Source organism: Panulirus ornatus, chromosome 59 (assembly GCF_036320965.1).
Source record: "Panulirus ornatus isolate Po-2019 chromosome 59, ASM3632096v1, whole genome shotgun sequence".
In the NCBI taxonomy this organism is placed as follows: Eukaryota; Metazoa; Arthropoda; class Malacostraca; order Decapoda; family Palinuridae; genus Panulirus; species Panulirus ornatus.
In genome coordinates this window covers 26249621-26273455 of record NC_092282.1, presented here as the reverse complement: position 1 = coordinate 26273455, position 23835 = coordinate 26249621, and the positions used below count along the sequence as shown (strand labels likewise).

Genomic DNA, 23835 nt, shown 5'->3' with positions numbered 1-23835 from the left:
TCTGGGAGTCAATTTTGCAGCAGATGGAACCCTGGAAGCGGAAGTGAATCATAGGGTGGGGGAGGGGGCGAAAATTCTGGGAGTGTTGAAGAATGTATGGAAGTCAAGAACATTATCTCGGAAAGCAAAAATGGGTATGTTTGAAGGAATAGTGGTTCCAACAATGTTGTATGGTTGGGAGGCATGGGCTATGGATAGAGTTGTGTGCAGGAGGGTGGATGTGCCAGAAATGAGATGTTTGAGGACAATATATGGTGTGAGGTGGTGTGATCGAGTAAGTGATGGTAGGGTAAGAGAGATGTGTGGTAATAAAAAGAGTGTGGTTGAGAGAGCAGAAGAGGGTGTTTTGAAATGGTTCGGTCACATGGAGAGAATGACTGAGGAAAGATTGACCAAGAGGATATATGTGTCAGAGGTGGAGGGAACGAGGAGAAGTGGGAGACCAAATTGGAGGTGGAAAGATGGAGTGAAAAAGATTTTGAGTGATCGGGGCCTGAACATGCTGGAGGGTGAAAGGCGTGCAAGGAATAGAGTGAATTGGAACGATGTGGTATACCGGGGTTAACATGCTGTCAATGGATTGAACTAGGGCATGTTAAGCATCTGGGGTAAACCATGGAAAGTCCTGTGAGGCCTGGATGTGGAAAGGGAGCTGTGGTTTCGGTTCATTATACATGACAGCTAGAGAGTGAGTGTGAACGAATGGGGCCTTTGTTGTCTTTTCCTAGCACTACCTCGCACACATGAGGGGGGAGGGGGTTGTTATTACATGTGTGGCGAGGTGGCGATGGGAATGAATAAAGGCAGACAGTATGAATTATGTACATGTGTATATATGTATATGTCTGAGTGTGTATATACATATGTATACGTTGAGATGTATAGGTATGTATATGTGCGTGTGTAGACGTGTATGTATATACATGTGTATGTGGGTGGGTTGGGCCATTCTTTTTGTCTGTTTCCTTGTGCTACCTCGCTAACGCGGGAGACAGCGACGAAGTATAATAGATATATTTATTTATTCATTTTACTTTGTTGCTGTCTCCCACGTTAGTGAGGTAGCGCAACCAAATAGATGAAAGATATATAAATATATTATATTTTATTTATTTTGCTTTGTCGCTGTCTCCCGCGTTTGCGAGGTAGCGCAAGGAAACAGATGAAAGAAATGGCCCAACCCACTCCCATACACATGCATATACATACACGTCCACACACGCAAGTATACATACCTATACATCTCAATGTACACATATATATACACACACAGACACATACATATATACCCATGCACACAATTCACACTGTCTGCCTTTATTCATTCCCATCGCCACCTCGCCACACATGGAATACCATCCCCCTCCCCCTCATGTGTGCAAGGTAGCGCTAGGAAAATACAACAAAGGCCCCATTCGTTCACACTCAGTCTCTAGCTGTCATGCAATTATGCCCGAAACCACAGCTCCCTTTCCACATCCATGCCCCACGCAACTTTCCATGGTTTACCCCAGATGCTTCACATGCCCTGATTCAATCCACTGACAGCACGTCAACCTCGGTATACCACATCGATCCAATTCACTCTATTCCTTGCCCGCCTTTCACCCTCCTGCATGTTCAGGCCCCGATCACTCAAAATCTTTTTCACTCCATCTTTCCACCTCCAATTTGGTCTCCCACTTCTCCTCGTTCCCTCCACCTCTGACACATATATCCTCTTGGTCAATCTTTCCTCACTCATTCTCTCCATGTGCCCAAACCATTTCAAAACACCCTCTTCTGCTCTCTCAACCATGCTCTTTTTATTTCCACACATCTCTTACCCTTACATTACTTACTCGATCAAACCACCTCACACCACACATTGTCCTCAAACATCTCATTTCCAGCACATCCACCCTCCTGCACACAACTCTATCCATAGCCCACGCCTTGCAACCATACAACATTGTTGGAACCACTATTCCTTCAAACATACCCATTTTTGCTTTCCGAGATAATGTTCTCGACTTCCAAACATTCTTCAATGCTCCCAGAATTTTTGCCCCCTCCCCCACCGTATGATTCACTTCCGCTTCCATGGTTCCATCCGCTGCCAGATCCACTCCCAGATATCTAAAACACTTTACTTCCTCCAGTTTTTCTCCATTCAAACTTAACTCCCAATTGACTTGACCCTCAACCCTACTGTACCTAATAACCTTGCTCTTATTCACATTTACTCTTAACTTTCTTTTTTCACACACTTTACCAAATTCAGTCACCAGCTTCTGCAGTTTCTTACATGAATCAGCCACCAGCGCTGTATCATCAGCGAACAACAACTGACTCACTTCCCAAGCTCTCTCATCCACAACAGACTTCATACTTGCCCCTCTTTCCAAAACTCTTGCATTCACCTCCCTAACAACCCCATCCGTAAACAAATTAAATGACCATGGAGACATCACACACCCCTGACGCAAACCTACATTCAATGAGAACCAATCACTTTCCTCTCTTCCTACATGTACACATGCCTTATATCCTCGATAAAAACTTTTCACTGCTTCTAACAACTTGCCTCCCACACCATATATTCTTAAAACCTTCCACAGAGCATCTCTATCAACTCTATCATATGCCTTCTCCAGATCCATAAATGCTACATACAAATCCATTTGCTTTTCTAAGTATTTCTCACATACATTCTTCAAATCAAACACCTGATCCACACATCCTCTACCACTTCTGAAACCACACTGCTCTTCCCCAATCTGATGCTATGTACATGCCTTCACCCTCTCAATCAATACCCTCCCATATAATTTACCAGGAATACTCAACAAACTTATACCTCTGTAATTTGAGCATTCACTCTTATCCCCTTTGCCTTTGTACAATGGCACTATGCAAGCATTCCGCCAATCCTCAGGCACCTCACCATGAATCATACATACATTAAATAACCTTACCAACCAATCAACAATACAGTCACCCCCTTTTTTAAAAAATTCCACTGCAATACCATCCAAACCTGCTGCCTTGCCGGCTTTCATCTTCCGTAAAGCCTTTACTACCTCTTCTCCATTTACCAAATCATTTTCGTTAACCGTCTCACTTTGCACACCACCTCGACTAATACGCCCTATATCTGCCACTCTATCATCAAACACATTCAACAAACCTTCAAAATACTCACTCCATCTCCTTCTCACATCACCACTACTTGTTATCACCTCCCCATTAGCCCCCTTCACTAAAGTTCCCATTTGCTCCCTTGTCTTACACACTTTATTTACCTCCTTCCAAAACATCTTTTTATTCTCCCTAAAATTTAATGATACTCTCTCACCCCAACTCTCATTTGCCCTCTTTTTCACCTCTTGCACCTTTCTCTTGACCTCCTGCCTCTTTCTTTTATACTTCTCCCACTCATTTGCATTTTTTCCCTGCAAAAATCGTCCAAATGCATCTCTCTTCTCTTTCACTAATAATCTTACTTCTTCATCCCACCACTCACTACCTTTTCTAATCAACCCACCTCCCACGCTTCTCATGCCACAAGCATCTTTTGTGCAAGCCATCACTGCTTCCCTAAATACATCCCATTCCTCTCCCACTCCCCTTACCTCCTTTGTTCTCACCTTTTTCCATTCTGTACTCAGTCTCTCCTGGTACTTCCTCACACAAGTCTCCTTCCCAAGCTAACTTACTCTCACCACTCTCTTCACCTCAACATTCTCTCTTCTTTTCTGAAAACCCCCACAAATCTTCACCTTCGCCTCCACAAGATAATGATCAGACATCCCTCCAGTTGCACCTCTCAGCACATTTACATCCAAAAGTCTCTCTTTCGTGCGTCTATCAATTAACACCTAATCCAACAACGCTCTCTGGCCATCTCTCCTACTTACATACGTATACTTACGTATATCTCGCTTTTTAAACCAGGTATTCCCAATCACCAGTCCTTTTTCAGCACATAAATCTACAAGCTCTTCACCATTTCCATTTGCAACACTGAACACTCCATGTATACCAATTATTCCCTCAACTGCCACATTACTCATCTTTGCATTCAAATCACCCATCACTATAACCCGGTCTTTTGCATCAAAACCACTAACACACTCATTCAGGTGCTCCCAAAACACTTGCCTCTCATGATCTTTCTTCTCATGCCCAGGTGCATATGCACCAATAATCACACATCTCTCTCCATGAACTTTCAGTTTTACCCATATCAATCTAGAATTTACTTTCTTACACTCTATCTCATACTCCCACAACTCCTGATTCAGGAGTAGTGCTACTCCTTCCCTTGCTCTTGTCCTCTCACTAACCCCTGACTTTACTCCCAAGACATTCCCAAACCACTCATCCCCTTTACCCTTGAGCTTCGTTTCACTCAGAGCCAAAACATCCAGGTTCCTTTCCTCAGACATACTACCTATCTCTCCTTTTTTCTCATCTTGGTTACAACCACACACATTTAGACACCCCAATCTGAGCCTTCGAGGAGGATGAGCACTCCTCGTGTGACTCCTTCTTCTGTTTCCCCTTTTAGAAAGTTAAGATACAAGGAGGGGAGGGTTTCTGGCCCCCCGCTCCCATCCCCTTTAGTCGCCTTCTACGACACGTGAGGAATGCGTGGGAAGTATTCTTTCTCCCCTATCCCCAGGGATATAGATATATTTATATAACTTTATTTGATTCTGTCAGACCTTATCTTTTTTTTCATATCACCTTGCTAATTAACCATTATTTTACTTTGATTAAAATTCATCACTCTACTGATACTGGTCATTGCTGATCATTATGGTATACTCGTATTAATCATTACTTTTTTATAGGTTTTATTTATTACCCACATTGTTTTACATTCACTGTAACAGTGTTTGTGTACTGTTGCTTGTTTTATCTCCTGTGATGCATTCATCATAATTACTTTCCATGTTTTGTGAACATTTAGTTAACTACCACAGGTGTAGTAGAATAGTGTCTACTGCTGCTTGAGTTATCTGACATATATTTTCATTTGTATACATTGAACTCACCCTTGAATTTGTCAATGTTGATAGATCTACATTACATTGTACTGTGTCAGTGTATGGTTGGTTTCAGTGAATGTGACAGTGCAAGTGTAGCTGTAGAAAAGTTTGTCTTGATCACTGAGTGTATTTTATAATGTTGGTAATTTGGTATATGCACCCTTGGAGTAAGATAGATGTAAGATTTATAGAAAAAATAATTTTGGCACAGAAATCCTAGTACAGTTAACCCTTGTTTGTCCTGACTTTATTTGAATAAATTTCTCTTTATTAGAACAACTAACCTGGGAATGAGATTTTTTATGTATACTGCCCACAGTTTATGTATACTGAAACCACAGCTCCCTATCCACATCCAGGCCCCACAGACCTTTCCATGGTTTACCCCAGACATTTCACATTTATACAGTAAAAGTTCAAGTTATGAAACTGTCTTATTATTTTATGATGAGCATCATTAGAATGATGTACAATTTTTTTTATTGTATATAAAATTTGTATGTAACCAGACTTAATAGTTGCTTAACTAAATTAGGTATCTGCATAGCTTGTTGTCTGAACAATTTTAATGGGACTGATAGTGTCTGGATAAAACAAGGGCTCACTATACTCTTCTATGTAGACTTAATCAAGGGATGTATACCCAAACCATTTTACTCTCTTATTTAGCCAGATGGGAGGATCTTGTATCAGAAAGTCACACATATTTGTCATTAAGACATTAAAAGTTAACACTAAAATGTATAAAAGACAAGATCTTCTAAATGCCCAAAAAGAAAAAAAAAGACACAGTTGTAGATCTAGAAAGCACTAGCCCTTTTCAGTGATATTAATCACCTTAATTACATTTATCCACTCACTTTGTACAGTTATATTCACAGTGCCACAGTAATAATGTTGTCACCACATGACTTGAAATTTGCACTAACCACTGGATCCCCTACATCTTTCTAACAGGTCATAGACTTAGGGGTGATATTCCACCCCGGATCGTACCTCAGGGATTTTTGGAACATAATGGACTCCGTGGTTGTCATATGTGCTGCCGTTTCATTTTGTTTTGATATGATGTGAGTAGATGTGCACTCTGTTACGTTCTTTGTTTCATTTGTTTTAGGTTTTATATTACATAACCCTCTGTTTTTGAGAAGTGTTGTCATCATGAGGTTCTTGAACATCATATATTTTATGTCTTGATTTTCATTTTATTCCTTTCATACAAATAACACCCATCAGTATCATCATAGGATTATCACAGTCATTATTATCATCCATGGACTGGTGACACTTATCAATATGATCTGAGCATATTAGTAATTGCCAGTTTCATCATTAGGTTGGTGGTACAAACAAATATCAATCTGTGGTTGGTGATATTTATCATAATCATACTAAGGTTCTTAATGCTCAGCAGTATTGGCTATGAATTTATAGTGATTAGTCCCACACAGGTTGGTGCTGCTCACCAGTATCTTTTATCTTTGTGGATTTGGGGTACTGCTGCTCACTGATACCTCACTCAGGTTGTTATGAACATTATTACTTATAGTTTGCTGGTTCTTACCAACATATCTCCCAGCTTAATGGTACTTTTAGTATCATTTTCTGGTTGTTGGTATTGACCAGCATCATGTTTAAGATTATAATATCCACCAGTCATCCAGGCATTGGTAATGATTACTATATGTATTGCACTTAGTTTATTGGTTATCACCAGTAGCATTCCTTTGTGTGTGGTGTGCACTAGTATCAACCTAGGTCAATGGCAGTCATGAGTATTATTCCTAGGTCTGTGAGACTGATCACCACAGAAAATATATTGTCACTGCTATTTTGCAGTGATCATCATTTTTTCTTGTAGTGATGACAGTTGAAATAAGATTATATTAACTTTATGTGTAAGACATGTGTTACTTTCATCATCAGAAGCTTATGGAACAGAAGTGGGTGTTGATTATTGTTATCCACAAACTGTACTTCACTAAGATACCACTGAAAACAAATTAGTCTATGTTGAATCAATTTGTGTGATACAGATTAAAAGAATCTTGTTTGGTTATTTTGAGAGACTTAAGTTTTATCGGTCTTATATATGTTGTGTTTATTACCATCAATGCATGACAAATTAGCTTCTTAGTATTGCTGTGAGTACTACCCAGTGGTTAGATTGAACTGCACTTCACTTTTCTTCAGTTCCTTTTATTTGCAGTACACACTAGTGTCATCCTTTGAGTTGTTGTTCCAGATATTATTTTTGGACTTATGGAGTTCACCTATACATCTTAGACTAGAGATTTCGAGGAGTTTTCCTTAGTCAGATGTTAGTGTCATAGTATTAGACTGATAATACACGTTACATGTAACACTTCTTTGGTGATACTGATAATACCATATTTCATTACTTACATTGTTGATATCCATTTGTATCAATCATTGCTCAGTGATTCTTACTAGTATCATCCTTAATGTAGCATTATTCATTAGTGCAACTTGTACCTCTCTAATCCAGCACTCTGTAGTTCAGCAACTCCCATGGTCCAGCACATTTTTGATCTGCCACTAGTTTTTGGATCCGCTAATAGGATGGCATTTTTAGCAGCAGTGAGGTACCAGAATCTGTTTATGCTGCAGCCGAGCTAATTAACAATCCTGTTAATTTCTTATAGCCCCAAAACAAGTGTAAAATGCTGATGAATCTGCCCTATTTTGGTGTCATATGCAGTGGAAAACACTTACCGAAGATATTGAGGAGTCTCCATCTGGGGGTAAGGATTCCAAAAATTGGTTGACAATTCTTGGCTGCAGCAATGCTGCAGGAACATATAAAACCAAGCTGATAGTAACTGGTGAGAGTGTTCACCTAAGGGCCTTTAAAGGGGTCATTTAATGTTTTCCAGCATTTTCTGTGTTCCAGCAATGGCCAGGTTCCAATGTTGCTGGATTAAAGAGGTACAACCTGTATTACTTATGGACAGGATCACTAAGAACTGACATGGGCCCTGGGGATGGGATTGTATATGGTTTCCCAGTTCTCCTCATTTGATAGGGATTATATGCCCACATGACAGGAAAGACAGCAACAAATGCTAATCTGTATAGAATATATATTTGTAACATCAAATTTTTTAGTATGTTTAAGTTTAATCTCTCTTATTCCAGGCCCCTGGGGATTTTGCCCCAATATCCTTGTAGGCCTGCTTTTGGGATAGTGTTGTTGATACTATTTCTTGGTTGATGGTCTTCATTGATAACATTCTGAAATTGATGGAACTCACTGACATCACTCTTCAGTAGGTAATGCTAGAAAATGTCCTTTCTAAATTGATAGGTGTCAGCACTTGTTAATAGGTTGGTGCTGTTTACTAATATCACTGCTTTATTCACAGTACCCACTAGTACCTCTCCAAGGTTGTTGATAACAACCTAGTATCACACCTACATTAGTGTTCATTAGAATCACTCCATGGTATTATTCCTCACTATCTTTCCTTGGTCCTAGGTCTGTAGTACTTTAGGTTGATATCATGAGTTAATTCTTTGGTTATGATATTTACCATTATCACTTATGGTTAAAGCCACAAATATCAGTGATTCCTTTTCTGTTGAAACTCAGCTCTTTAACCTCTGAGTTGTTGCTTTTTACCTTTAGCCACCAAACTAGTTGATGCTCAACTTTTATGTTCATTCATTTGATATTACAAAAATTATGCCAGAGTATATAATTCTCATCATCATCACTCTGAGTATATATTATTTATTAATGTCACTTGTGCATTAATAGGATTCAGCCATGTTATTTCCATACTGTTGATACTTTACAAGTACAACATCTGGGTTGGTTGTACTCGCCCTTCTAGTTTTTCTCTAGAAATTTACCCTTAGGTGATGCTCCTCACCACTATTATTCCTGTTTTAGTGATACCAATATCGTTCCTACTTTGCTGTCCTGATGATACTTATTAGACCTAAACTGAAGTGATCATACAGTAATACTCTGTCTGCATTTTACTCATTAGTATCAAACATTTAGGTGATCTCAATAAACACTCATATGGGTATGTGGCACTCGTAAGTATCATTCAGGGTCATATGATTCTCAGCATTTTCATTCCTTGGTTGGTTGGTTGGTATTTTCAAGTACCACTTTTGAGATAGTATCACTCTCAAGTAATATTCCTAAGTTGTGATACTAATCATTATTATATTGGTTTGTAGAAACTCATTGTTACCATTCATTTATTAATTTGTGATATCCATTATTTGTAAGTCTTTGGTGGTGGTACTTGCCAGTATCCTTCCAGTGTTGATGGTATATAACATTAACATTTGTATTTTGGAAGTAATGTTCCATCACTTCGGTCCCTGGGATAGAGGGTATTCAGCATTTTCACTCATAGGTTTACAGTGGTAACCATTATCACTGTAGAGGTAGTGGTACTCTGCATCACTGTAGAGTTGGTGGTACTCCACAACGGTGTAGAGTTAATGGTACTCTGCTTCATTTTAGAATTGATAGTACTCTGCATTTGAGGGTGCTAACAGTCAGCAGTACTCTTGAGAAGACCAGCTTAACATGGCATAGTTAACATTAAGAAGTAGACTATACATATACAGACAAATTTTCTTCTCAGAATTCTATAAAACAACTGGTTTCAAGTTATGTATATGTATTGTGTTATACAGTTTGATTTTATTCACAGTAGAAGAGATTAGATTTTTTTAGTGAGTGTATAGGAGCACTTTCTTGAGGATCTGACTATATAAGGTGTAAATCGAAGACATTTAGATTTGTTAAGATCTTTCAGAATGGAAGTAGTGCATGTTTGATAGTAAATGATGGCAGAAGTCAATGATTTGAAACAAATAATGGTTTGCTTCCTGGTTTTTTGTTGTCATCATGAATATTTAATGAATTTTTAACTGGCCATTATATGAAGTGAGGGAATTTTGGTGCAATACTAATGATTATTAGGTAGAAATATTAGGTTGAAGTAGTAGGTAGGAGCATTAGGTAGGAGCCTCTGCTAACACTGTGCTAGACTTGCCCTCTACCAGTGGCCTGTTAAGGGGGAGGCACTAAAGGCTAAGAAGCAGCACTGGAGTTCTTTAGTTATGGAGACTCTGTTGCCATGACCACCCCTTTGAGGGAGTTCCAGTTGGAGCAGGCGTCAGAGATATGGATACTTAAGATAGAGAAAAAGATTGGAAGCTGCTGCTGTTGCTGTATGAAGATGATGCTATGACTTTAGTTAAATCAGAGAAACAGTTGATTAGAATGATGGGTTTTATGAATATATGGCATAAGAGGAAAGCTACTAGTAGCAGTGAGAAGTTTTTATCAAGAGTGCAAGACATGTGTGAGTAGGTAAAGGTAAGTGAGTGGCTCCAGGTGAAGGTTGGTCTGTGGCAGAGGTGTGTGATGTCACGATGGCTGTTTTATTTGTATATGGATGCAATGGTTTTGGAGAGAGGGGCAAGAATGCAGTCTGTTGGGATTGAAGGGGCCCAGGAAGTGAGTCAGTTGTTGTTTGCAGATGACACAACCAACACTGGTGGCAGATTCTGGTGAAAAACTGCTGAAGCTTGCATCTGAATTTGGGATAGTTTGTAAAAGGGAGAACTTGAGAATGAATGTGAATAAGAGCCTTACACTCTTTCACCCTCAATAAAAACTTCCCATGCTTCCAGTAGCTTTCCCCCCTCACCATATATTCTTAAGACCTTCCACAGGACATTTATATATATCAGCCCTATCATATGCTTTCTCCAGATTAATGAATGCCACATATAAATCCATCGGTTTCTCTTAGTATTTCTCTCACACATTCTTTGAAGCAGACAGCTGGACCACATGTCTTCTACCACTTCTGAAACCTGTCTGATGCTCTGTACATGCCTTCATCCCTCTTAATCATGACTGTCCATACAACTTAACCAGGTAGGCTTAGCAGACTTATACCTCTTTAGTTTGAACACTCACCTTTATCCCCCCTTGCCATTTATGCAGTGGCACTATACATGCATTATGCCAGTCCCCAGGCATCTTACCATGCTCCTTACATACAATGAAAATCATAAGTAATCAATCAAAAACACAGTCACCCGTTTTTGTAATAAATTCAAGTGCATTACTATATACTCCAGCCACCTTGCCACATTTCATCATATGTAAGGCTTTACCACCTCTTCTCTCTTCGTTCAATTACTCTTCATGAGTCTTTCATTTCGCATACCACCATGATCCAAACACATTACATCTGCCTCACTAATCATCATGCACATTCAGCAGTCCATCAAAATAATCTCTCTATCTCCTCTTCAGTTCTTTGATACCTGTTACCACTTCCCCTTTTTCCCATGCCTGTTTGCTTTCTTGGTTTTTGTTCATCATTAACCTCCTTCCAAAACATCTTATTCTCTGTAAAGTTTTTTCAACACTTGCTCCCCCAACTCTCGTTTGTCCTCTTTTTCAACCCCTGTACCTTCCTCTTGGCCTGTTGCTATTTTCTCTTATACATCCCCCGGTCATTTGCACTCCTGAGCACCATTATCCATGTATACTTTGAAAATCCTAACTATCCAGTTAACACCATAATCACCCTCTTAGAAAATTCTACTGCAAACTATTCCCTCCAGCTGCCTTGCAAAATTTCATGTTATGCAAAGCTTTCATCACTTCTTCGCTCTTGACCAAGCCATTCTCCCTGACTCTCTCACTTCATATACTATCCTGATTCAGACACCTGACATCTGCCACTCTATCATCAACACATTTAGAAGGCCTTAGAAATACTCACTCTCTCCTTCTCACTTCATCATAACACATTACTACTTTCCCATTTTTCCCCTCACCAATGTTTCCATTTTTTTTTTTTTTTTGTATACTATTAGACCCTTTCCAAAACATCTTATTCTCCCCAAAGTTTACTGATACTTGCTCACCCCAAAAGTCATTTGCCATCCTTAACAATCTCTGCACCTTCTTTACTTCCTGCTGCTCTCTCGTACCTATCTCTCAGTCATTTGCCCTCCTCTGTAAGTACTACCCATTTATCTTTTTTTTTGTCTTTCATTGCCAGCTTTATTTTGTCATCCCATTTCTCTCTACTCCTTCTGACCTGCCCACCTCCAGTCCTTATGCATGTCACACACATCTCTTGCACATGCCAGCACTGCTTCCCTAAATACCTCCCATTCCTCACCCACTATGCCAGCTCATTTACTCTTTTGTTATGTTGAAGGCTTCAGTCATGGATAAAAGTCCACATCAAGGCCAGGTCTTAACTGAAATATAGAATTATGCAACAAAGAAAGAAAAGACAAGGGAAAATATTTACAAATTTTGGAGGTAGTGAAATACCTGTCTTTTGAAATGTGCAAGATTATAGTTTTTGAGAAAAACATGAAAAAAAGGTAAAAAAATTCCAAAGCTTTGACATATAGGGAAAGAGGCAGGTATCAAAATGGCCTAACCTTGAGTTTCCAATGGCCAAACAATAATCATGTGATGCAGCAGCATACTGAATATTGTGTGGTCTGGTTAGTGGTTGGGACACACAAGCAGCCAGCTTTCGGGAGCAGAAGCTAAGTAATACCTCTAGAAGAGGGAAAGTGAACCAACATTATGGCTTAGGGCAAAGGGGTCAAGTTTGGAAGTTAACCTGGAACATTGTATAAGTCAGATCAATTTCAACTCAACAGTCAAGTCAGCGTACAAAGCTAGAACCAAATGCGAGAGCAGTACTCCATACCAAGACAAATCAATCCCTAGTATTAGTGGAGCAGCTGTTCAGAAGAGAAGAAGTTTTGACATCTAAACACCTCACCCAGTTTCTTAGAAGGCAGACTTAGCTATTCCTGTAATGTGGGGTTTCCAAGAAAGAGTGGATGCTCCAGTAATACCAAGTATATTCATTGAATCAAGAGGTGGCTTTACAGAACCGTCAAAGGAGACAAGAGTTGTGAGGAGTTTTCAATAGAGAGGTGGCATTAAACTTAACAGAGATTTGGTGTACCCCACTGAGATATCTTGTCCAAGTCTGGTAAGTTTATTGAGGAAGCTGTCAAGATGAAATGCAGACTAAGTGAGAGAAGAGGGAGCAGAACTGAAGAATGTGGATGAATGCAGTGTTGAGTTGTCAGCATATGAATGCATTTGATTATTTATTGAGGAGAGGAAATCTTTGAAAAAAAGTAGAAAAAGTGTAGGAGACAGGACAGAACCTTGAGGGACACTGCTGTTGATTGAGAAGAGGAGAGGCTGATCTATCAACAAACGTAGAGATTGCTCGGTCAGAGAGGAAGCTAGATATGAAGGAGCAAAGTGAGGGAGGGTAGCCAAAAGAGGGGAGCTTAGAGGTGAGACCCCGTTGCCACACCGTCTAAAGCCTTAGATATGTCAGTGGCAACCACACATGACTACCTAAAATCTTTCAGAGATGATAACCTGACATTAGTGAGATGGGAAAGAATATTACTGGTGGATCTCGCCTTATGGAGGCCATGGTGATCAGAGAGGACTGAGAATTCTGAGGTGTTTAAGGATGTGGGAGTTGAAGAGGGATTCAAAGACTTTGAAAATGGTAGATGTCAAGGCAAATGGACGATAGTTAGAGGGGTTAGAATGGTCACCATTCAATACTAAGTCTCTCCTGGCATTTCTTTCACAGATCTTTTTTCCAAATTCATCCACTCTCACCACTTTCTTCTCAGTCATAACATTTCCCCATTTCCAAAAATCTCTACAGATCTTCACCCTTTCTTCCTCAAAGTAATGACCAGACATCCTACCAGCTGCCCCTTTCAGCACGTTCACATCCAAAAGTATGTAATCCAGTACTGCCAGTTGATCATGTCCTACTTAGGTTCATATACTTGTGTATGACCCTCTTTTTTAACCAGGTATTCCCATTCACCAGCCTTTTTTCAGCACAACTTCACAAGCTGTACGCTATTTCCATAGCAGTTACTGAATACCCAATTCCCCTCCACCACCACCACCACCACCACCACATTATATGATTATTATTATTATTATGATACTTGATCACTGTTTCCCACTTCAGCAAGGTAGTGCCAGACCCCCACTAACATACACTTATAGATACATAAATGCACATACACATACATATACATATCAACATATGCACATAAACATACATATACAACACATACATAGACATATACACATATACACATGGACATATTCATGATTGCTTGCCTTCATCCATTCCTGGCACCACCCCACCCCACAGGAAACAGCATTGCTATCCCCTGCTTCAGTGAGGCAGCACCAGGAATACAGACAAAAAAAGCCACATTAGTTCACACTCAGTCTCTATCTGTCATGTGTAATGCACCTAAACCACAGCTCCCCATCCACATCCAGGCCCCACAAACCTTTCCATGGTTTACCCCAGACACTACACATTCCCTGGTTCAGTCCATTGACAGCATGTCAACCCCGGTATACCACATCATTCCAGTTCACACTATGCCTTGCATGTCTCTCACCCCGATTGCTCAAAATCTTTTTTTCTCCATCCTTCCACCTCCAGTTTGGTATCTTGCTTCGTGTTTCCTCCACCTCTGACACATATATCCTCATTTTTCAATCTTTCCTCACTCATTCTCTCCACATGTCCAAACCATTTTAACACACCCTCTTCTGCTCTCTGAACCACACTCTTTGTATTTCCACATATCTCTCTTACCATTTCATTATTTACTCGATCAAACCACCTCACACCACATATTGTCCTCAAACATTTCATTTCCAATACATCCACTCACCTCCGTACAACCCTATCCATAGCCTATGCCTTGCAACCATAGAGTATTGTTGGAATTGCTATTCCTTCAAACATGCCCATTTTTGCTCCGAGATATCGTTCTCTCCTTCCACACATTCTTCATCGCTCTCAGAACCTTCCAGTATATATATATATATATATACTGGATATATATATATATATATATATATATATATATATTTTTTTTATTATTATACTTTGTCGCTGTTTTTTTTTTTTTTTTTTTTTTGCTTTGCCGCTGTCTCCCGCGTTTGCGAGGTAGCGCAAGGAAACAGACGAAAGAAATGGCCCAACCCACCCCCATACACATGTACATACATACGTCCACACACGCAAATATACATACCTACACAGCTTTCCATGGTTTACCCCAGACGCTTCACATGCCTTGATTCACTCCACTGACAGCACGTCAACCCCGGTATACCACATCGCTCCAATTCACTCTATTCCTTGCCCTCCTTTCACCCTCCTGCATGCTCAGGCCCCGATCACACAAAATCTTTTTCACTCCATCTTTCCACCTCCAATTTGGTCTCCCTCTTCTCCTTGTTCCCTCCACCTCCGACACATATATTCTCTTGATCAATCTTTCCTCACTCATTCTCTCCATGTGCCCAAACCATTTCAAAACACCCTCTTCTGCTCTCTCAACCACGCTCTTTTTATTTCCACACATCTCTCTTACCCTTACGTTACTTACTCGATCAAACTACCTCACACCACACATTGTCCTCAAACATCTCATTTCCAGCACATCCATCCTCCTGCGCACAACTCTATCCATAGCCCACGCCTCGCAACCATACAACATTGTTGGAACCACTATTCCTTCAAACATACCCATTTTTGCTTTCCGAGATAATGTTCTCGACTTCCACACATTCTTCAAGGCTCCCAGGATTTTCGCCCCCTCCCCCACCATATGATCCACTTCCGCTTCCATGGTTCCATCCGCTGCCAGATCCACTCCCAGATATCTAAAACACTTCACTTCCTCTAGTTTTTCTCCATTCAAACTCACCTCCCAATTGACTTGACCCTCAACCCTACTGTACCTAATAACCTTGCTCTTATTCACATTTACTCTTAACTTTCTTCTTTCACACACTTTACCAAACTCAGTCACCAGCTTCTGCAGTTTCTCACATGAATCAGCCACCAGCGCTGTATCATATATATATATATATATATATATATATATATATATATATATATATATATATATATATATATATGTATATGTGTGTATATTTTTTCCTATCTTATTGCCATCTCTTGTGCAAGAGAGATTGAGTTCAGAACAGATGACAAGAGCCCTAGAGGGTAAAATCCTCACTTGGCTCCTTTCTCTGTTACTAGTTTTGGCAAGCAATATAGGAGAGGAGAGTATCCAGACCCCACTCTCACATCTCTTAGTTACCTTATACAACACACAGGGAATATCATATCCTGTGTTAGTGAGGTAGTTTTAGTTTTGATGGTATTTTCTTAAAAGATTCAAATGATTAGATATATTTTAGATCACATTGATTTCGTTGAAAGCTACATTGTAGTAGAATGAATACCTATCATAATGTAGGTGGAGCTTACATTATTCACCATCAGTAAAAAGCATTATATATGTAAATCTTGTGTTTGTGAAAGGGAGCCCAGTTCATGAAAATTAAGTGCCTCAAAAGGTCCATGCTTGTCTGTGGTTGATCCACCCCTTTTTCATGGGAACAGAATTAACAGATGAATATATATTGACCTTAAACCGCAAGATGGCTTTCACCAAAGTTTCACTGGTATTGAATAGTTTATTGGCACCTAATTTGAGTGTCTCATCCTGACAGGAGTAGCTAGTAAGCAAAGGAGATGAGAGCCCCACTCTCTTTAGGAATAAGATTTTCATATCCCACTAATAACCCATAGGTTATTAGTGGGATATGCCCCAGAGGACAGGATTATCTTTCATGAACCACTGTTCACTACCATCTCCTCTATAGAAGACGACCAATGTTGTGAACCTAAATCTGGTTATACATGAGTGAAAATAGTCGACATTCCCTGCTCTGCATGAACCTCATTAATCAAACTAGCTTAAATTCATCAACATCAAGATTTTCCTTTGTGCACATCTTAGCATCTCCTCAGCAGACTAAGTTTCCTTTTATTAAAGTTTCTTGTGTTTTGGGAACAAATAACTAGGTTCCTTCCAATTAAGGTGTTCTCTCTGTAAAGACACAAACACACTCCAGGTTGGGTTTGTAATCAGGACCCTATTCCACCTTTTCTTCCATTTAATTCACCTTTAGGCATTTTTCAGCATGAAATTTTTCCATATCTTTTGTGGCCACTGATGTCAGATATGATTGCAGTGCCATCTGTTGGCAGCTGCAGTAAATATGGTTTGAGGAGACTGCCTTGTGTTTTCCTTCCTTTATGGTCTTGTATCATGAGTGTTGCAAAACTATCAGGAAGTCATTGATAGTAATGATGATGATAGTGACATTGTGTTCTTTCTCCAGTCTGCACAAGTACCTTTCTGCGAACATCTGCAAGATTTTACCTTAAGCAGGGCTAGCAAATTGCACTGATTGTTTGTCTTGTTTCTTTCATGATTGTTTCTGTCTTCTGCTGTTACTCTCTTTTCATAGCTGTACATTTTATGTTGATCAGGTGTTTTATTCAGTTAGATATCCAATTCTTGGTTAAAGTTCTTGATGCTTACTTTAGTTGAACATCCTGTCTCTGGGTGAAACACTGAAAAGTCTTTCCATCTGTCAGCAGGGCACTCATATATTTTTGTTTGGCTTCTTTCCAATATACTACAACTTTTAGGTATATTTGTAGATTTCACCTGTCTGTTTTTATTAAGGAGGATTTGTTAAATCAGGTATAGTTAAGACTACCATTGTGATTCATGACTCACAATGCTAATCACTACACTATGGAGACAATTATGGCGTCCTGTTTTTTTTATTTTTCTTATTGTACATTAAACCTATTTTTCAAGTGAAAGGAAAGAACAGTATCTCCTTAATAGAAAGAAAGAGCATATAAGAATAATAAAGATTGATATGAGCTTCAAGTTGCTCATTTAGAAATTTATTTATTGACAAACTTTAACTCAAGTTACTCATAGACAGACTTTTGATGGAAGTCTTTTTGATGAATGTGCTGACCACTCGTGTTTTCATGTCTCAAAAAGGTTGTTATACTACCACCCCATTAGTATTGTTTTAATGCACATTTCCAGTTATAACAAAATGTTTTTGATTATTTTTTGTATGAAAAAATCATTTTCTGATGTACAACATTTTCAGTCATTTTGCTGTATTTGTTTATGAATCTTGCAAGGTTAGAGGTGCCACAAGTATTCTCAAGGTTTCTGATTTGTTGTACTTTTTAATGCATATTCCAGGTTTAAAACTATGAAGCCTGTGTCTTCTCATTGGACAAGCAAAGCTATGAAAGCTATGTCCCACACAGAAAAGATGAAAGACTTTCTTCCCCTGTAGAGAGGATATATCTCTTACGTTTCACAGTCGATTTTTATAGAGATCTTTTCGTCAAGCTTCCCTCATTAACAAGAAACATTGTCAACCACATCTAACACTATTCTGAGGTCTTTATCTGCTCCAGCCACCCATACTCTTGATGTCAGAAAGGGTGACTCCCATGCCAGTCTCTGTATGGGACATGTTGCTGGGGCACTTTGGTCATAGATGGTATATAGTTATGCCAGTTTCCTCATTCATCATTACTTGATTATAGATCTACAGGTCACTCCCTGTCTGCCATTTGTGGGCCTAATGATTATTTCTTTTTAGCCATTACCACTTTTTTCACCAGGAAGTTAAGTAATTTTCCCTTCGGTTGTGCTCATCTCCCTTGCTCATTGGTCAACTTCTGTTAGAGAGAAAGCAGTTCTTAAACTTGTGGAACGCATTTTCTTACAGATGAGGCCAGTGAATGGGAGTTCAATATCCTTCCTTGACCTTTCTTTCCTTTTTATAACTCTTTTAGGCTTTTTGTAGTGTAGTTTGAGATTTTGTAGGAATTACTGGCTCAGTTCATTTGTGCATAAGAATTCCCTGCAGAATGACATTTCATAAAGCAACATTTCTCAGTTGCAAAATTTAAGAATTAGGGTGCAAAATCCCCAGAACTGTACAAGGTCTTACAATATTGATATTAGAAAATTATATTTTTAATTTACCATTTCAAATATTCCTTTACATTGAATAGAAAATATTTGAAGATAAATCATAAGGTTTTTCAGTCATAGTGCCTTTTTAGTTATGTCAAGTAAAGTAGTACTAGATTCCTGTTCTAGAAGTACTGGAAAGTTCATTTGGAATAATAGTACACCCACTGGTCGTCATCATCTTGGAACATCAAGTTCTCATACATGATTCTTGATTAACGTTAAGGTCTTTTTACTTTCTTTTTAACTTGTTCACTGTTTCCTGCATTAGTAAGGTAGTACCAGGAACAAACAAAGAAAAGGGTCTCATTCACTCGCATCCATTCTCTTGCTGTCATGTGTAATGCACTGAAACCACATTTCCCCTGTCCACAACCAAGCACCACATACATTTATGTGGTTTTCCCTGCATGCTTTAAATGCTCTGGTTCAAACACCATGATGCCTTTAGCAGTGTTATTGAAGAAGAGCAAGATGTAACTTTAAGTTGCTGGAGTCACATTCTGAGGATCTGACTAGTGAGGAGCCAATTCAGTTGGAGGCAGAAAAACTCTGAAATGGGAAGGAAGTTAGATCCCCCACCACAGTTAGATTCACAACTAAGGACTCAGCAGAAGTACTTGATTATTTAGACAAAGCTGTGGCCCTCATTAATGTCGTGGATTTTGACTTTCATATGAATGTGCCACTTGTTCTCCATAATGTTTACAGGTGTATCATGTGCCTTTAAAGAAATGTTCCAAGAAAGAAAAGGCAGGCCACATAGCTAAAATTGGATATTTTTTTCAAAACTCCTTGACAAACTTGTCCTTCATCACCCATTGAAGCAGTTGCTGAATCAAATATTGTTCAATCCATCCCCATCCTGCTCTAATGCCACCTCAAACCCTCATTGCTAGCATGTTCAGTATCGTTAGATGTCATCTGATTTACCAATGAAATGGCAACAGTTTTCAAGTCAGACTAAATTACATCATGATAGAGCATGATATATTGATGGCAAGCTGTTTCAGATATAGTCCATTGATAATAGTTAGTTGGGAGAGATTTATGGTCAGAATAGGAACCCCTCCTCCAGAACATAACAAGGTTTTCAGATCTTTAGGAACATAATGCAGTTGATTTGGAGGTATATCATGTATATTCAGATATATGTCTGTGATTTCAGCCTTCTGCTGTAGAGGACATTGCAGCAAGCAGTGGTTCATGGAGAGTGATCCTGTCCTTATGGGAAAATAATGGATTTGTCAACAGTTTATTATTGAATATTTTATTTTCCCCATGAAAGTAGGGTTCTCTCATGTACTGGCTTCCATTGTAGGAACAATTAGCTTTTGATAAGTTCATTTCTTGCTTTCTAGTTGTTAAATGTTTCCTTAGTAGGTTGAATGAAAGCTGTATAATAATCTTTGATTATTATAACAAATCTACCATTTGATAATATTTAATAGAATGTTTCTGAGAAAGTGTCAAAGGTTGTAGAATAAGTAGTTTGGTACAAGGTTGTGAGATATAAGAATAAATGGGAAAATGCGTGGTAGAAGGATTAGATTAGAGATGCCGTGGAAGAGAAGAAAAGGCATTTGGTGGAAACATTAGGTAGAAGTAGTTGTGGGTTGGAACTTTAGGTACACACATTAGAATTAAAGTTGGTTGGAACATTATGGGAGGAGCCTCTGAAAACTTTGCACAACAGTTGTCCTTTGCCAGTGGCCTGTTAAGAGTGAGGCACTAAAGGCTAAGAAGCGGCATTGGAGTTCACCAGTTATGGAAACTTTCGCTGTTGCCACCCCTAGAGGGAGTTCCCAGAGGGAACAGGCATCAGAGATGTAGATAGATAGATAGATGGATAGATATGTAGAAAGGGATGTATGTGAAGAAGTTCAGCAAATGCAGGAAGAATATAAGATGCATAAGTGGAATGTTAAGAGGCTGATTGAGAAAAGCAAAGAAAGATTAGATGATGATTTTGGAAGAAAGTTGTGAAAAGTTTAGGGAAAATAAGAAATTGTTCTGGAAGGAGGATGAGAGGTGGATATAAGAGTGGAAATGTTAATGTGAGAAGTAAGGAAGGGGAGTTGCTGAATCAAAAGGAGGAAGTAAAAGGAAGATGAAAAGAGTACTTTGTAGAACTGATGAATTTGGGAGAAGTTGAGGTAGCAGTCGTCACATGTATGAGTATGAAGGATGGAAGGAAAAGGATATAAATGCAGGGGCTTACAGCAAGAAAAGAGGTAAAAAGTGCAATAATGAGGTTGAAGGTGGGAAAGGCACCTAAGGTGGATGGGATTATGGCTGAAACGTTGAAGTATGAAGAAAGTGAGATAGAGTGGCTGCATTTCATATGTAATTTAGCATGGGAACAAGTTTGTATAGGATTAGGTGGAATTGTACATTGTTCTTTTAGAAAAAAAAAGGTGCTAAGGATTTTTTGGTGCATTTATAAGGGAATAAGTTTGTTTAGTATACCAGAAAACAGTATGCAAGAGTGTTGATTGAAAGAGTGATGGAAGTGACTGAATGTAGAATAAGTGATGAGTAAGGAGATTTTAGGTAAGATAGGGGATGTATGGATGATATTTTGTGGTGAAAATGACTGTGGAAAAGTATCTTTTTTGTGTGAAAATGACTATGAGAAGTATCTAGTGTAAGGTAAGAAGCTGAGCAGTTTTTATGGATCTTGAGAAAGTGTATGACAGAGTCGAGTGGAATACTTCATGGGGTGATTTAAGTGTATATTGGGTAGAGTAGCAAATGCATATGTAAGATTGGATGGAGAGTTGAGCAAAAGCTTCAGTGTACACTTAGTTATGAGGCAGGACTGTGTGATGTCACTGTGGCTTTTTAACGCATATATGAATGTACTGATAAGAGAGTTGAAAACAAAACAAGGAAAAGGGAAGTATAGAGATGGAGTGTGGGGGTGAGGTATGGTAGCTGATGACAAGCCTCTTTGCAGATGATACTGTGTTGTTTGCTGAGAGTCTAGAGGAGTTGCCAAAGGTTGTAAGTGTATTTTGTACTGCATATAAGTATAATTAATTGAAAGTAAATGTGAGTAAAGGTGAAGTAATGATGTTTGAAAGGAAAAGGAATGAAAGTATAGATTTTGCAAAGCCCTGTAGTATGAGAGAAGATAGTGTACTAAACTGTGTTATAGATATAGGGGAAGAAAGACTGGAAGAGGTGAGAGATTGTAAGTATCTAAGAGCTATCTTGTGTAAGTTTGATGAGGAGGAAGAACAAATAAGGGAGAGAGTAGTACAGGGTATAAGAGTCATTGGATCCCTTGATAGAGTAATGAAGGATGGAGGTTAGAGGTGGAAGTATGGAAATGGAGAGAGGATTAAGGGACAGCTTGCTTAGTTGTCCCGATCCTGATCTATGCAGCCGAAACATGGACATGGGATGAGTCACAGGGTTCAAAAATCAAGGCTCTGGAAATGGGTTATTTGAGAGGAGCATGTGTTATGACTAGATGCAGTGAAGAAATAAATGAGAGGGTGTCTGATTGATTTGGTATAGCAGAGAATGCAAAGGGAATGAATTTTGATTTGGTAAAGTGTGCAAAACATAATACTTGGAGGTGGTTTGGGCATTTAAAAAGAGTACAAAACTCGGTGTTTACAAAAAGTGAATATGACAGGACGATTAAAGGGGTTAGCATGAGAGGAAGACAACCTATGACTTGGGGAAATAGAGTGGATGGATACTGGAGGGAGAGAATTGATGGAAGAATATGTTGAATGGTGTATGTGAATGAGGCATGTTAAGACAGGGATAAATGGAGATTCTTTTGCTGTGGCCATCCCCTTGATGGGAGTTCCCGGATGGAGCAGGTGTCAGAGATATAGAATAGAGTGCAATGTTATGTTAAAAATTTTAGATGTATTCATGATATGTGTATAATGGTATATCACATTTAACATAAATTCGCCTGAATTGTTTTATTATAGTTACCTCTCTAAAATTCTTTCTTGCAATCATGGCTGCTTTGAAAAGAAAGGAACAAACTCAAAAAACTCATGTATTAGATGTGTGAAAACTGTGGCATTTCACTAAATTTAACAAGAGGGGATGTGGTCACTTCTCCTGTTGTTCAGATGATAGTTGATAATCTTGATCATCAGGTGACTTTTTTTTTTTTTAGGGAGAGGTAATCAGTGGTATCGGTATTGGTTTGGCAATACTCATCAGTATCACACTTTAGCATGTGTTGCTCACTTGTATTACTTGTGAGTTTATGGTGTTAAAGTTTTGTTGATGTAACTTAGTAACACTCTTTCTTCAGTTGAGCAGTATGACTCATGAATGTAAATTCTTGTTTGATATTGCTGATCTTAATCAGTATAAGTTTGTGGTACTTGGCAGTAATATTCCTTGGCATGTGGAACTTAGCTGTATTAGATTGTGGTACTTCTTAGCATCATCCTTTGTGATAATGATCATCTCTAGTGATATGTTCTTTAATGATACTCACTAGAGGTGTCTTCTTTAAGCATACTGCTCTGCATTTTCCTTTATAAATGGTTCTTTTATTTGTAACGTCTAAGAATTCTTTATATTAGTGCTACGAAACTGCTTCTGGTAGGACCAAAATTATCAGTACAGGTATGAATCTACATTATTAGGTTACTGGTTATTCACATAGCTTTGCTGATATGGAACTGCTGTATTGAAATAACAATTCAGCTTCTGCAAAGAGTAAATGAAAAACATAATCAGTAATTTGGATTGCAAGATAGTACACCAACATCCTTAATATTATTTGTTTACTTGAAACATTTTAGTG

At 38.8% G+C, this 23835-nt stretch overlaps 1 protein-coding gene across 4 annotated transcripts in view; it reads left to right on the top strand.

Annotated features, from left to right (window-relative positions):
- The window catches only part of cac (calcium voltage-gated channel subunit cacophony), a 1845957-nt gene that overhangs the window by 786903 nt on the left and 1035219 nt on the right, over positions 1-23835 (top strand). For all 4 annotated transcript variants that reach the window (XM_071696567.1, XM_071696568.1, XM_071696569.1 and 1 more), the window contains one exon: positions 5994-6106. In XM_071696567.1, the coding sequence (XP_071552668.1) occupies positions 5994-6106 (113 nt within the window). The remainder of the gene's footprint in view (positions 1-5993; positions 6107-23835) is intronic.